Below are 14,599 nucleotides of genomic sequence, written 5' to 3'. Positions count from 1 at the left end.
CCCTTAAAGGCACAAGCTCCCAAGATCTCCCCTAGAGGAAAGCTGTCTGTCACCACTGTTCAGTAGTCCCCTCATGTGCAGTCTTGACAGAGAGGGTAGGAGCTCAATCAGCTGTGGGGACTGAACTGTGAACTGTCCAGGGTGGGGTTGCTACCCTCTAGCAGAGGGGTAGGTAGCATGTGCCGGGGGAGATTAATTTCCACATGCTGTTCCTGACCTGTGGGTAACCAGGCCTCAGTCTCCACGCCTGTGGGGATGACCATTTCCTCAGTGCTAAAGCTGGAAACAGAAGAGAAATACAGTTGAAAACTTCCTGTTCCATTAAGCTGCGAGCCCCAGGGACTGAGTTCATGTCTGTTTCTTAATGGCATTCAAAGCGACTGTAGGAGGGATGTCTAACTGGTAAGCGAGATGCAGGGAGAACATCCCTCTCCGTGCAACCCCTGTTCCAAATCCTGTGGAGAAACAGGCTTGCCAAGGGCGCAATGGCGGTGTCTTCTGTGTACCCCTGTTTCCTGCTCCTGCCCCCCTGCTCTGTTGTACAAACCTCTTCCATGTCTTCTTCCGCCCCCACCCCAGCTCCTGAGTGCTTGCGGGTTCACAAAGGAACAGAACATGCCAGGGAGAGTATGCATACTATGGTAACCTAGAAACTAGTCCTAAGGCACTGTGACATCAGGCTATGTAGAGCATCTGAGTGCAGGTCCAGAATTAGAGTTCTAATGTCTGGGCCAAACTAGAAAAGTTGCACTGTGGAATTAAGATGATCTACTTAAATTCATACAAGCTCCTAATGTAGACACACCTAAACTGATTTAATCCTTGGGTTTAACATAATTTGGTAATTTACTGAGGCAAGGGTTAATCTGGATTAAGTGTGCCTGCACAAGAGGTGGGCACCAGATTGGGCTTTTTCTTTTCTAAAGGTCTTTAACTTAAACCAGTGCAACCAATGGTGTAGGCAAGCCCTGAGCTAGTCACAGGGAGGGTAGGAAGCCCCTTGGCTTGGTCTTGAGCATCCCCTATGTCTTGGTTCCCAGAGGGACGTTGATGGCTGTCAAAGCCACTGAGGATCAAAAAGGTTAACAGTGAACACAGCAGAGTCAGATCTGTGCTCCTTGGGGTGGGAAGTGTCCATGGAGAATGGTGCATGCAGCTGTCTGTGAGAAGGGGGTGCCTGGTTTCTGGGGCTGTGAGCAGTGTCCAAAGGGAAGGATGCTTGGTGGCTTGACTTGGAGCATCTTTATCTGTATGCAGGCCAGCAGCCTTGGGTAGCCTGGCTTTGGAGCCTCTGGGGCTGAATGTGGAGGTGATGTGGAAATGCTTCACGCTCCCTGAGGCTGTGTTTGTGTCAATGAGTTACACCTCCGTGCGATGGCGAATGCCCCGAGTCTCTCCTTCCCACGGTCTAGGACACAAGCCATGGCCCAGGTGCCTCTGGGCAGCAGCCTGCATGTGACTTAAACTGAGCTTCACGTTCTCAGGTCTGACTCAGAGACATGGCCATCGTCTACCTTACGTAATGTGTGGCAAGGGAAACAGCTTGTGAAGAACTGGCCCCGGGGCCTTCCCACCAAGTGAATGGAATCCGGCTTTGCTTGGGGAGAGGTTGGATGTAAACGCTTATTAGTAATGAATATTTGTATTACACTACAGCCCAGAGGCCATAATCAAGATGGCTCCATTGTGCTAGGGGCTGTACACCCTAGCATGGTCCTGAGTGGTGTGTGTTTGAGTGATGCCCTGGTGGGTCAAAGGGGATCAGTAGTTTCTTTTCTCCCTGCTGGGATCGTGCCGCAATGTGCCAAGCTTCAGAGCTGCTGCCTGGCTCCGAAAACCCAGGCTCTCGTACACAGCCCTGTGTTCTCTGCATCTGCCTTGTGACGGCAAAATGTACATACTTAATACAGGTCAAATGAGAACCCTACTCCCGGAATAGAAGACCTTCCCCCGGAAAGAGCTGTGTCACGATGAGCATGTGGCTGCAGCAGGGTGGGTATTGTCAGGTGTCTTTATGTAATGCCGGTGACAGAATCGGTAGCTCTGACATGCTGTGTTTCAGCGCTATTAACTCCAAGCGATTCAAGATTCCAAGGTCACCCCTCCTCGCTTAGCTCGAGAGAACAGAGGTTGGTCCAATAAAAGATATTACCTCACCTTTCTTGTCTCTCAAGAGAACTTGGCATGCATACCAGAGCAGTCATGTGACCCTCCCCAAAAGGGCCATCCGGCATGTAAGTGCCAGGCGTGACTCCTGGGAGGGGAGTTTGTGAATGGGGCAATGATTACGTGGGCTGGAGTGATTGCAGGGAGGAGAGGGCGGACAGCCCTGCTGCTGAGCGTGTCGTACTTTGGCAACAGGCTGCAACACTTGGGGCAGGGGAAGAAGCTGGATTGTTCACAGTGTGTCACGTTAGAGGGATTGTTGGCTCCGTGCTCGGTCTGCGCTAGACGCTCTTGGGGAAAGACTGCGACAGTGAGAGCCCTAGAGTGGAGGGCCAGTGATCCTTCCGCTCTTGTATCATGGTGAAAAATGCCAGAAGCCACCTGAGCCCTGTTAATGCCAGCGCTGCCTGCAGAAAGGCTGCACAGCGGGAGAGATCCCAAAAAGGCCTTGTGCAGACAAGGCCATTTTAAGGGACTAGACTAGCAAATAGGTGGAGGTACACTGCTACAGTGGAGGCCTCTATGGCACCTTGCCAGAAGCCTGAGGCCCCAACTTGCCTATGTATTTAGCGTATTGAACTGACTGGTGTTGTGAATCACTGCCCCCTACTGGATCGACTCAGAACTGCTTGTTCGTTAAAGGCCCTATAGTGCTAACAGATGAGGGAAATTCTCCTTTTAAGTGACAGAGGCTTATGCTGTTTGGAGCAGGGGGATCTGTTCCCTTGGTGTAGTAGAGGGACAATCATGAAGCTCGTAGGTAGTGCCAGATCTGTTATGATACTTTGCTCTCTGCTTTCACCCTGGGATCTCAAGGCATCTTTCAAAGGCGGTTAAGTATCACTCTCTTCGTTGTATAGACGTGGGACCGTGGAACCTTGAAATTGAGATTATTCATGTCTGTTACGGTAGTGCCTAGGGACCAGCCACACGCTGGTGCCCTTTATGCTAGGGACGGCACAAGTGCAGGACGTTAGTCACTTCCCCGAAGAGTTTATCATCTGAATGTATGGCTTCGGAGAAGTGGCAGAACAGGAAACAGAATCCTAGATTACAGATTTCCCATCTGTCTGCATTTCAATAGTGCCTCGAGGAAAGATTTCATAGTTGGGGAGGGTATGTATTTATTTATTTTTTAAGGAAAAAAGGACCATTGTGATTGTCTAATCTGACCGGCATAACACTGACCTCAGCCCCATTGTGCTGGGTGCTGTATAAATGCATAGTAAGCAGCAGCCCTTCCCCATTGCACTGACCACTAGAGCTAATCGAGCATTAGCAGAAATAAACTAGCCGTGATGTCTGCTTGTACTCCCACCTTGTTTGCTCGGTGAATATGTAACACCGACAGACCCTGGTTGTTGGTGGGCGGGATCGAACCGGAGGCTTCTGGAGCTTAAAGCATGAGCTTCTACCGCATGGGTTAAAAGCCAACGGCCTGTTAGCTAAGGCTGTAGAGCAGACTCATTTTATCTCTCACTCTAAGTGGTCTCAGTGCCACTAGATGGGACAGAACACCACACCCAGGAGGTGTGTGGGTTACGTACTTCCCCGAGCCGAGGAAGCGTGTCCCGAGCTTCAGAGACTTCCCAGATGAGCCTCCACTTGTAAAGGCGACAGGCCCCGGTCGTTGGCGGGCAGGATGGGACCTTTTGAAGCTTAGTGCATGAGCTTGTACTGCATGAGCGAGCTTTTCTTAGCTAAGGCTGTAGAGCAGGCTCATTTCACCCTCTCTCTAAGTGGTCTCGGGGCCACTAGAGGGGACAGAACACTGTCCCCAGAAGGTGTGTGGGTTACAAACAGAGAACGCTGCGGCTTCTTCCTTGTAAAGTATACCAGCAAAAAACCGCTGCGAGATCCGCTCCATCACCTGGCGATTACAGGGAGAGGGTGGCAACAGGCTGCATTTCAGGCCTTCTTGGGTTGTCATGGGCCTGAGGACCTCACTCTGGGAACCCGCGATGAAAATGGCTGGTGCCTCTCTCAGCATGGCTAATACGTAAAATTGGCTGTTGCTGATTTTCCAAAGAGGTTTGTCTCTGTGTCCTCTGCCTGCCAAGTGCTGAACTTCTGACTTTATTAATGGGACCTGATTTTTTTTTCCCTAGCTTCCTTCCAGATGAGCGTTGGTGGTGGCTTTTTCTTCCCTTGAAACTTGAGTGGCTCATTTGAAGTACAGAGATCTCCCCATTTTAGTCTGGGAACATGGGTGCTGACCACTGCTAATCTCCTTCCCTGCTCTCCTGCAATAACGCACAGTGGTTAAAAGCATTTTCTCCTCCTTGGCATTCCAAGGCATGCCAAAGGCACCTGAGTCCAGGAAGTCTTCAGAAAAACAGGCAGGATCTTGGGATATGCTTTCTAATATATGATGCTCCTCCTGGGCAAAAACAAATGGAGCCATCTGTCCCTTGATAAATTGGGGATGGTGGGGACGGGGAGGGGGGGATTAGAGACAGACTGATAGAAGCATGTGATCTAACCATAACGTAGCTATATTAGTTCCAAATACCTGTTTCAAACAAAACTTTGAGAAGTGGTTGCTCATCCTGTTGGGATCCAGGAAGGGAGTGGGTGGAAGCCTGCCCACTGCTAAAGGACCTCCCCCAGCCTACGGGGAGGATCCACAAGGTCCAGGATCTCAATTTTATCTTTAGTTGTCCCACGTACTTAACAGGGACAGGAGTGAGGTCACAGGGCTAAACAAAGGGAACCTAATGGGGACGCCGAGCAGAGAATCCCAGCGCCCGCTGCTCCTAGAAGGTGTCAAGGAAGTCAGCGGACGCCACCAAAAGGAACTCTGCCAGGATGCGTGAGCGGACGGAGGACCGGAAATAGGCCCCACAGTCGCAGGAAACTCCGGCAGCCAACCTCTACTCTCTAGTGTTGTAGATGGCCAGTTTGGACAGTGCTAGGAGGAGGTTGACAAGGAGGTCCCATGAGTTTGTGGAGCCACGGAAGTGGTTGATCGTCTCATTACAGCCTCTGTACCTCTGATCCGGTCCATGATATATAGTTGGCACTTATTCCAACATGACTGACCATAGCTGCCTGTTGGCAAACGGTGCAGACAAAATCCAGAAGCCTGAACTGTGGCAGGTAGAAATCATTTCAGTTAATCTCTTAACACTGGTTGCCTGCTAATACAGTGAATCTGCTGCCATCTGTGTAACATGTTGTGTTTTTCTTACATGTGAGAGCGCTTTGGCCCAGTGGCTGATGGTGTACCTTGTGCCATGCCTGAAACATCATGGATGTTGCTCAAAGCAGTGATTATAGAAATGGCTTGTTTGCCAGACCTCTCCTGTGTCACTTTCCTTATGATCCGATAAATGCTGCAGATGCCCAGATACAGGCTCCTGCTAATTATGGTTAGCTCCCTCTCTGTGCACGTTCAGATTCATCCCACTTCATGTTCCCTTGAGTTTTCGAAGCTGCCGCTGTATGTTGCTTTAAAATGATGTTGCCGATCTCTTGAATGAGATTTTCATAAAGACCGTAACTTTTCCATTCAATAACCAGAAGTGCTTTTTAATGCATATTTTCCTGGACCATTAAAGGAGTAAAGAGCCCTAATTAATGGGGCGTGGGGCAAAACACTCTGTCAAAAATCCAAGGTCCTACTATCATTCTTCAAGGGACCCATTTAGCAAATATGAATCTCAAATGAGCCTGGTGCTATGTCTTGTAGTAGATGTCTTTATCTTGTAATAAAAATCTATTCTGACTTTTAGATACGAGAGAGTGGTTGATGGGTAGAGAACCAAGAACTCTTAGTAATGTCTCCAGAGTCCAATTATCCAGTCCTGCATTCTTAATTACCTACTGGGATGAAAACAATGACAACAAGAAAATTAACAAGAACAAATCAAGATTGTACAATGTGTGGGTCCTTAGTTACATACATGTCCAGTCCACTTAAATTATGAGTACAGGTGGGTTGAAAACTGTTTTTGTTTGCTGCCCTGCAATGACTTTTGAGTATCTGAAACTTTTTCCCGTACCAAACCAGCATGAAAAGTCAAACTCATGTTGATTCACTACATATTTGTGAAAAATTCAGAGCAGGTCAGGTTGAACTCAACACAAAGATGTTTCAGCTCTTAATTTACCTCTCTTAGCATAAATTCACTAAAATTTGAAAGTCATTTTGAACCAAAAACTTTGTTTTCGAAAATGACAAAGTAGGATGTTTCAACAATTTTGAAACTCCGAAAATCGGGTGCTTTGTCAGAACTGACCCACTCCTGCAGTTTTGATTTCAAGGATTTTCCAAGGAAAAAGATCTTGTCTGAAAATTCCCAACTTCTCTATTTATGGGAGCAGTGCCCATACCCTGTGTGCTGCAAATTCTTCCCTTTGGTAAGACCCGTTGAACTCTGCCTTAAACCGTGGCCATAGTTCTTTAAAGCTCTATTCAGCACGCGAGCCAAAAGTGTACGATGCGGCAGGGTAGGAAACCGGTAGAGAAGATGTTGGATCAGATGTTCTGGCCTCTTCCACGGCTAGTGATCTGCTGGAAACAGGAGAGGATAACAATATTTGGATGTTCCCCCAACACGTTCAAAGTGGTCTGTTATTGGACCGAGATCACTATTGCTCAAACTTGTTAGCGATGACACTCTAGTACCTGAGCGCCACGTGAAGAGATCAACCCCTGCTATCCCAAATAGCCTATTGCCAGGGCTTTGCTAACCAGGAGAGAAATTTCCAAGGGGAATAGACAAGCAACGCCTCTACCCGCTGCCATGGACAAGCCAGCTCAGAGGACTGCTTCTTGCAGATGACCTAAAAATGGCAAGACCTGGGCTCTGATTGGGGCAGATAGAAAACTCCCTTGCCAAGGCCCCTGCCCTTGCAAGTTCAGTTCTAGCAGCCAGAAGTAGAGGCTGATAATGGATGCACTGGGTTGTTTTAAAAAGCAAAACAATGCTCTAAATCCAAACCTTGCTGTGCTGAGAATTGCAGGAAGACCAGGAAACTGCTGCTTTCCTTCATTGCTCAAACATGGGAGTATCCGTACCTCCAGAATTGATTGAGGCTTTATTGTTGTGCAAAGTTCCCTGTAACTTTAGGTTCTTCACTGGATCTTCTGATCTCGGACTAGGTATGTTCTATTACTGAACCTGCACTGCTATCTCTCCTTCCATGCAAAGATCAAGACGATTGTCAGTCATCTGAAGGAGAGGGGAATTATCAGCATGTCTGCTCTGTACTGCAGTTTCCCAAATCAAACAGCAAGCTGGTGTTAGCGCCCAGGTCTCCTGCTGCTGTGTTTGGACCAAACAGCCTTACTAAAGGATCAAAAGAAGCAATGCTGTTTAGTTGCAATTTTGCAGTTAGGGTGTGCAGAGCCGGCCCAAGAGCAAATGGCACCCCCGGCAAGGAGTGTCTTTGGCACCCCCCTCCATTTGTTAAACCTTTGAATACCTTATTTTTTATTGCATTTGTAGCCCATTTCACAACTTGGGTGCACGGTTTGCATTCATGATTTATCCCTGTCCTATAAGACTGACTGGCGAAGCCCTGCCCCTCGTACCTGCGAGGGCATGGCAGATAACATTCTAGGAGGTTTGAGGAAAATGTCGTTCTCCAAGTCTGGAAGATTCCACGAGATTCTATTAAGGTCTAGAATATTCTAGGAGGTTAGTGAAAAATGAATCCACGTACAGAATACCTGAAACATGTTACTTCAAACGTTCCATCTTCCCTTTTGTCGCTAACAACCAAAACACCTTCTCCTCCCCAAGTCCAGTACCCCCCAAGCCTGGCACCCCAGGTAGTCGCCTGCCCCTAAATCCGTCCCTGGTTGTATGTCTCACTGCCAACTTTCTTTTTTAATTAAATATTTGCCATGTAGGAGAGGTTTTTAAATGATGGCATAAGAAACTGGACACCTTTCTTTGCTCTGCATCGGTAAAGGAACACAAATCCCCCCAAAAGTTTTATGGGGAGATAAATTATTTATATTGATTGAATGACCAAATAAACTGAAAAGAAAAGCAGAAAATGTTCTGGGCTCCTGTGTCTTGAAGCCAGAGATGTTTAGTTGCTCTGACATCCTTTCTCTCTGCAGGCAATTAACATCTTGCATCTTATGAGAATAGAGGTCACTGCGTAAAATTTACTGCAGGTAAATTTAGACTCCATGAAATAACTTCACACGGCATGGAAAATCACTGCCTGGGGAGGTCAGGGAGGCAAATGTTGTGTCTGGATTTTAAATCGTGCTGATTGGAAATTAATCTTAAACTAGAGCTGATTGGAAAACAAAATCTCTGTCCCCTGGGGAGATCCAATATGTTGAATCTTGCTTTTGTTCTGAATTAGAATGAAAAGTCAAATCTTCACGAATAGAAGTTCTGAAAAATTTTGATTTGGAAAGAAATGTTTAATGGTAAAAATCAATATTCTATTTTATATTGACCCATTAAAACTAGTAATACTGAAGTCAACATCAAGTAGAGTCAAATGTTTCAACAGGATCAGAACAGGAATCAGTGATTTGTTTTGATCCTTAGCAAAAATGACATGTTCCTGTGAAATATTTTGATTTTTGGCAAGACTGCATTTTTCTGCAGTGGAATTGAGCCCATTTGCCCCCAAAGTCCCCAGCTAGCACCCTAGCCACTGTGCCATCCAGGATGTAAGCTGGCATGGATGGACTCTCCTTTTCCTCTAGTGCACAACTGGTCTTGTGTGTTCTGTGGGGGTTCTTTCTAAAGCATCAGGCACCATGGAAATCGATTACTGGACTGGATAGGCCCATGACCTGATGTTTGGCTGCTGCAGCACCTGTTCTGGATTCTTTGAATTCAAATTGCAGGCTCACAATCCACTGAAAATTGGACTACTGTATCAAAATGTCTTACCATGTGTTAGTCCCCCTGAGTGTTGCTTGGAATCTCTGCCAGTTACAAGTAAGAGAAAATATTTTTCTTGTTGTCTGTGTACTTTTGTAGGTGACCGTATAGTTAGTTTCACTCTTTACTCTGTAGGATTAGTCAATTTACCCTTCTTTTGTGTGCAAGGACCTTTGGAGAACAAAAACTGGCAGAGGGGCGTCAGGAGGAGCTGGCATAGGACCTGACACTACTTTAATTGTGCCTTCAAAGCCTTATGGGAAGATATGTATCTTCTCTTATTTACTGAAGCACCAAGAAAACCAAAAGGAAAAGCACTAGCCAATGCACTGGGTTCCTGACTCATTGGCGAGAGATCTCAGTCGTCCTGACGTGTCTTCCAAGCAAACAAACCACCAGGAAGTGCCACTGGATGGAATGTTTGCTTTTGTTCTTGGGAAGCATACGGAGTGTCACAATCAGCGAACTCTTTTTGTGATCTGATGGGAGGAGCGGAAAGGAGCCTTACTTTTCAACTCCTCTCTTGTTGCACCAAGGTAACTCTCTTGGCATGATTCCTACTTACTCAATCCAGTGTGAGTGGGTGGAGGATCAGGTGGAGTGGAAGAGGTCTGACACTTGGTACATCTAAAAGGCAAAATATGTACTCTTCAGAAGTAAATGGATACATCCTAACAGGTGGAGGTGATTGATTTGACACTCTCCAGAAAGGGGTGGCTGAAAGCATGTGAACTATTCAAGCTTCCCTCAAGAGTCTAGCATCAAACTAAACAAGAGTCTCCTCCAGCACATCACTGGATTAAAGCATAGTGCTGCATCCTGCCCTCAGACCTATTCCCGTCTTGCTGAGTGACGCTGAACAGATCTCTTAATCATTCTGCACTGCTTCTTTATGCATCTGTAAAATGGGTCTATTATTTATGTAGTATCCATGATCTGCACAGTGCTTTTGAGAAAGAGGGAAAAAAACTTGCCTTCTCCAAAAAGTTGGTGGCTGTCTACTGCAGCCAGTCAAAATGTTTAATAAAGTTGTTTGCTGGGATCAAAACTGGTGTGTCACTCTACAGCTGGGCGAATCCCCACTGTGCCTGATTTAGAGCAGAGAATGGCTTCCCCCGCCATCTCGGATCACTCCAAATCGGAGACTTGAATCTGGGTTTGCCACATCACAGGCTAGTGCACTTGCCACCCAGTTAGCGTGTGTTCATGTTCGTTCGTTCTCTTCGCCGCCGCCCTCCCGCCCCACAGGTCCCCCCCTAAACCCCTCACAACAAAACCCAAGCCTTCCTGGTGCAAGTGTTACGCTGCTTCATTGGAACATTTTTGCCTAAGTGACATACGGCTTCAACATTTTTACTTTGGGCGGGGGTGGGGGGAGAAGCCTCACCAGGAAGATTACTGAAAACGCTCTCTGAGCAGTTCTGGCATTTCCCCCCCCCCCCCCCCCCACTTACTGAGAAACTGGGGTTTCAGTAAACAAAAATGGTTGATCGTTTTGCTAATGGCACAAATGAACCATCAGTTTGCCACGTAACTTCCAGGTTTCTGAACAACTGGTGTTTTTGTTTTTCAATGAGGGGAAAAATCCTAGTTCAAAATATTTCAGTTGGCTGTACTTTGCTGAGAACTGATTTTTGTGTGGTTTTTGTTTCAGATTGGATTGTTGTCTTTTGGGTGACTTTGGGTTTGTTTGGCCAGTGAACCAAAAATCAACTGTTTTCACAGTTCTTACGTTATTTCCTCACTGGCTCAGAGGCCTAAAGCACCTGTAAAGAAAGATGCCGTAGACAGGCCGAAGTACTGTTTGCTTTATTGGCAGCCAATATTGTCTGTGCGTTCTGAGTCTCCCTTTACCAGGCATGTATGTGGAAAACAAACTGTCTATTGGCTTGAAGCCTCCAGGGAGGTGGGATGTGCTGGCTGATGGTCATTTGACTTTGCAAATTAACATAGAAGCCACTGTACTGAGCTTCGCAATGTGACTTGATCCCTGTAGCAGGCTCCAGTCAGCAGTGGTGGGCATGGCGTTCTTGCTGTCAATACAGCTCTGCCCTCTGCGAGAGTCCTAAGATCATTAGAAGTACTCTGCAAATAGATTTTTAGGGATAACACCCAGGTTCATCTTACACACGATACAGCAAAAAGGCTTGTTCCCAACTGCTCAGTCTGCCTACACAGTTGCTAAGGGAGCTCTGTTTGCCCCTTGCCCCTCCTCCTATCCCTTTGCTCATGTTATGTTTCATAACTATCCGTGATGGAAGTGGTTGACTGTGTGTGTGTCCTGCTCTCTTCCTCTCTGGTAAGCACCTCCCCTGAGCGTGCCTCTTTGCAAGCCTGTCTTGTCTTGCTGCAGAATGGTGCCCAGAGCCTTGCTCCAGCTCAAAGCCACGCCCGGCGAATGCACTTGATATAGTAAATAGTAGGCCACATGGGGAGGCGGGAGCCCAACAGATGCCACGTCACTGTATCAAAAGCGAGCGAAGGGCCCCATGTGAGCAGCACCAACAGGTATTTATTGTGATGCAGGGGGTATCTTTGGGGGTGAAAAGCAGCGAGTGGATTAGCTATCAGAAAGGACGTGAGGCAGTCATGTCTAGTGGTGAGAGCAGGGGAGATTAGGACTTGAGGACTCCTGGATTCTGCTTTTGATTGGAGTGTGTGTAACCTTGGGGTTCCTCATCTGTGAAGGGATGATGCCTTTCTTAAAGGGGATCTGAGATTTAATTCATGTCCCTGTCCTTTACTGAAAACGTCCCCAGGAGTGCAGTGACTGCTTGTCATGCATGGGAAGTATGGATACATACTGTGTAAGCCTTGACACAATGGCAGTGAGGGGTGGGGGTGGAATGTGTGTCTGCACCAGTGTAAATCCTAGTGTAGATGCACTGCTGTGGTGTAAAAGTGACTGACCCCAGGAGTTGCCCAATTCAAGCCCCTCTTTACACCGGTACAGCATGTCTATGCTATGGGTTACCACTGTGCAAAACCCCCCAGTGTAGACCAAGTGCCGCTGTCCAAGCTCCTGGTGCTGGCCGACCCAGCCTGGGCGCTGTGGGGTGGATCCCAATGTGAGTAGACACTGCAGTAAATGTTACAGTGGATGCCCAGGAGGATGCTAAGAACTCCTTCGTGACCAGTTACAATAAAGGGACTGAATCTACCAGGAACCGGGTTCTAAGCCATTGAGCAAGCGGGGCAAAATTAGGGAAGTTCTCAAGGTGTCACCACTTCCGACATTCTGAAATGAGTTGGAGAAGATGTCAGCAAGAGGGATGGGAGGCTGGGCCTGCAGAAGGCAGAGCACGGAACTGGATGACTCAAGCGCTCCTTGCGAGAGCATGCACAATCCAAGTTCTCAAGGCCACGCGAGTGTCCCCCGGACATATCTCAAGTGGGTATTGGCAGCATTGTGGGTTGCCTTGATTAGGTTTCTCCATCTCTCAAAGGGAGAGACCTGTCAAAACGGGGAATTTCTCTCCACAGTGGGAAAGGTGAAATGTACACTGCCAGCTACCTTGCTCACCTCAAGTAACACAGAGATTTGATGGCTCACAGCCACGTAGCAAACAGCGCAAAGTCATGCGTTTCGTGCTGTGGGGCTAGAATTTCCCTTGATCAGCACATGCAGCTCCCGCTGACCTCATTAGTCATTCCACCAGTTATACTGGGTAACAAGGAGCTCTTGAGATTAACTCCTGGATTACAGTAGAGGATGAGAATGTAAAGCCTGGCTGTGCAGTGTTGGTCATGCAAGCAGGCACCTTGACTTCTGTGGGAAAATAATTACTCACCTGAACTGGTGTTTGCAGGATCAGGGCTCTAATTATAGGGCTTGCCCATCCCTGAACGTGGGAACGCTGTGCGATTATTTGGATGGCTCCCATTACATTCCTGGTTCCTCTTCTGTTGGTGAACATGACATTCTCGCTTGCCCGTGCTCTCTCTGCATGCCTGTAACTATTATGTTATGATGGCTCATGTGTTGTAATACATATAAGCAAAAACACTGTCAGCTGGGATTGACACCGCCAGAATCTATTAGCCAGCCGTCTTTATTGCGTGGTGCACCCTACAAATAAATATCTCAAGACTGGATCCTTCCCACTTAACTTGGAGGCAGTCGCTAGGGGATGTAGTAATGCAGAGATTCACTCTTCTGGTTCTTTCTAGACATGCACCCTCTGAAATTAAGGTGGGGGCCCCAGAGTTTGCCAGTCTTAGAACGTATGCCGAAAGCCTTCTCACAACCTACTGAGATGGGAATAGGGTTTGCTCAAACCTGGGCGAGTTTGGGATTTATATAAATGGGGATCTGGGATTGTCTAGAACAGGGGTTCTCAAACTGGGGGTTGGGACCCCTCAGGTGGTCAGGAGGTTATTACATGAGGGATCATGAGCGGTCAGCCTCCACCTCAAACCCTGCTTTGCCTTCAGCATTTATAATGGTGTTATTTAAAAATGTGTCTTTAAATTTATTTATAAGGGGGTGTGATACTCAGAAGCTTGCTATGTGAAAGGGGTCACCAGTACAAAAGTTTGAGAACCGCTGGTCTAGCGACTAGAACAAAGGAACTGCAATCCAGGATTTGCCGAGAGTGGGGTCTCTCAGAGCTGTGGGACAGGGCATTGAGATTTCTGGGTTCTATTCCTGCTCTCTCACTTGTTACACTGCCTTGGATCAGTATCTTAACCTCTCCATGTTTCTGTTTCTTGGAACATAACCCCTTTCTCCATGCTCCCACCCAGGAGGTAGGTAAGTGTTTTGTAAAGCACTATTGGATCCTCTCATGAAAAGCCCTATAGAAGGGGTAGCATGTAAAATACGAGGTGCATATTGAACTGGGGGACACCACCTACAAAATGACTGGTTACCCCAGATTGGTCTCTCACTCTAGGAGTTAGCAGCTGCCCTTTTCCTCTTGGCTATTTGCCTCTCCTTGCATATATTCTCTCTCTCCCATCCCCGGCTTCCAGTCTCGCCCTCTGCTCTCCTACTGAAGAAACCATCTCCATAGCAACCTAAAATGTACCCTCCCTGCTTCCTCAGCTGGAGATAGAGGACAACTCCCTCTAATGTCAAGATCTTCCCAGAAAGAAGCATATCCACTAACCCTCACTGAATACTCCGTGCCCTCCCCTTACCCCACACACAAGAGAACAGGGAGCCGGAATCGGAACCTGCCTCTAACTGTCAAGTCTGAGATGACTGACCGTTGCAAAACCCATTCGGCTTCAGCTCCTGCTTCCCTGCTCCTCTCGTTTTCCCTCCCTGGCACCTGCTAACTGTCACTCTGGCCGGGCACGAGGAATGACTGAGGGTTACAAAGTCCAGCCCACTGCAGTGTTTATCCGCCTGCTTGAGGCAGATCCGTTCCCTGCTCCAGCCTGGCCTGATTCTTCTGCTCCAGGTAAACTGCAGAGATGTGGGGGGCGGGCTATGACCTGCTTCGGGAGAGGGGGCTTTGGAAGGGCAATCTCCTCTCCCTGTTTGCTCCCTAATTCTTCAGGAGTAACCAAGAGAGGCAGAAACCCAGTTAGGTGCTCCAGAGAAGGGGAAAGACACGTGTAAG

General features: G+C 47.6%; 1 protein-coding gene across 4 annotated transcripts in view; it reads left to right on the top strand.

The window, feature by feature from the left end:
- The window catches only part of PEBP4 (phosphatidylethanolamine binding protein 4), a 210,658-nt gene that overhangs the window by 875 nt on the left and 195,184 nt on the right, over positions 1 to 14,599 (top strand). Inside the window, exon 1 of one of the 4 annotated variants that reach the window (XM_007068327.4) lies at positions 11,402 to 11,537. The exons of 2 other annotated variants lie outside the window; for them this stretch is intronic. In XM_007068327.4, coding sequence (XP_007068389.3) covers positions 11,481 to 11,537 — 57 coding nt within the window. In that variant the 5' untranslated portion in view covers positions 11,402 to 11,480. Of the gene's footprint in view, positions 1 to 11,401; positions 11,538 to 14,122; positions 14,438 to 14,599 lie in introns of those variants that run through there. One more of the 4 variants, XM_037886438.2, reaches the window with a different exon arrangement.

Source organism: Chelonia mydas, chromosome 26 (genome assembly GCF_015237465.2).
Source record: "Chelonia mydas isolate rCheMyd1 chromosome 26, rCheMyd1.pri.v2, whole genome shotgun sequence".
Lineage (NCBI taxonomy): Eukaryota > Metazoa > Chordata > Testudines > Cheloniidae > Chelonia > Chelonia mydas.
Note: the sequence above shows the minus strand (reverse complement) of the source record. Positions and strands in the feature narration are given on the sequence as shown.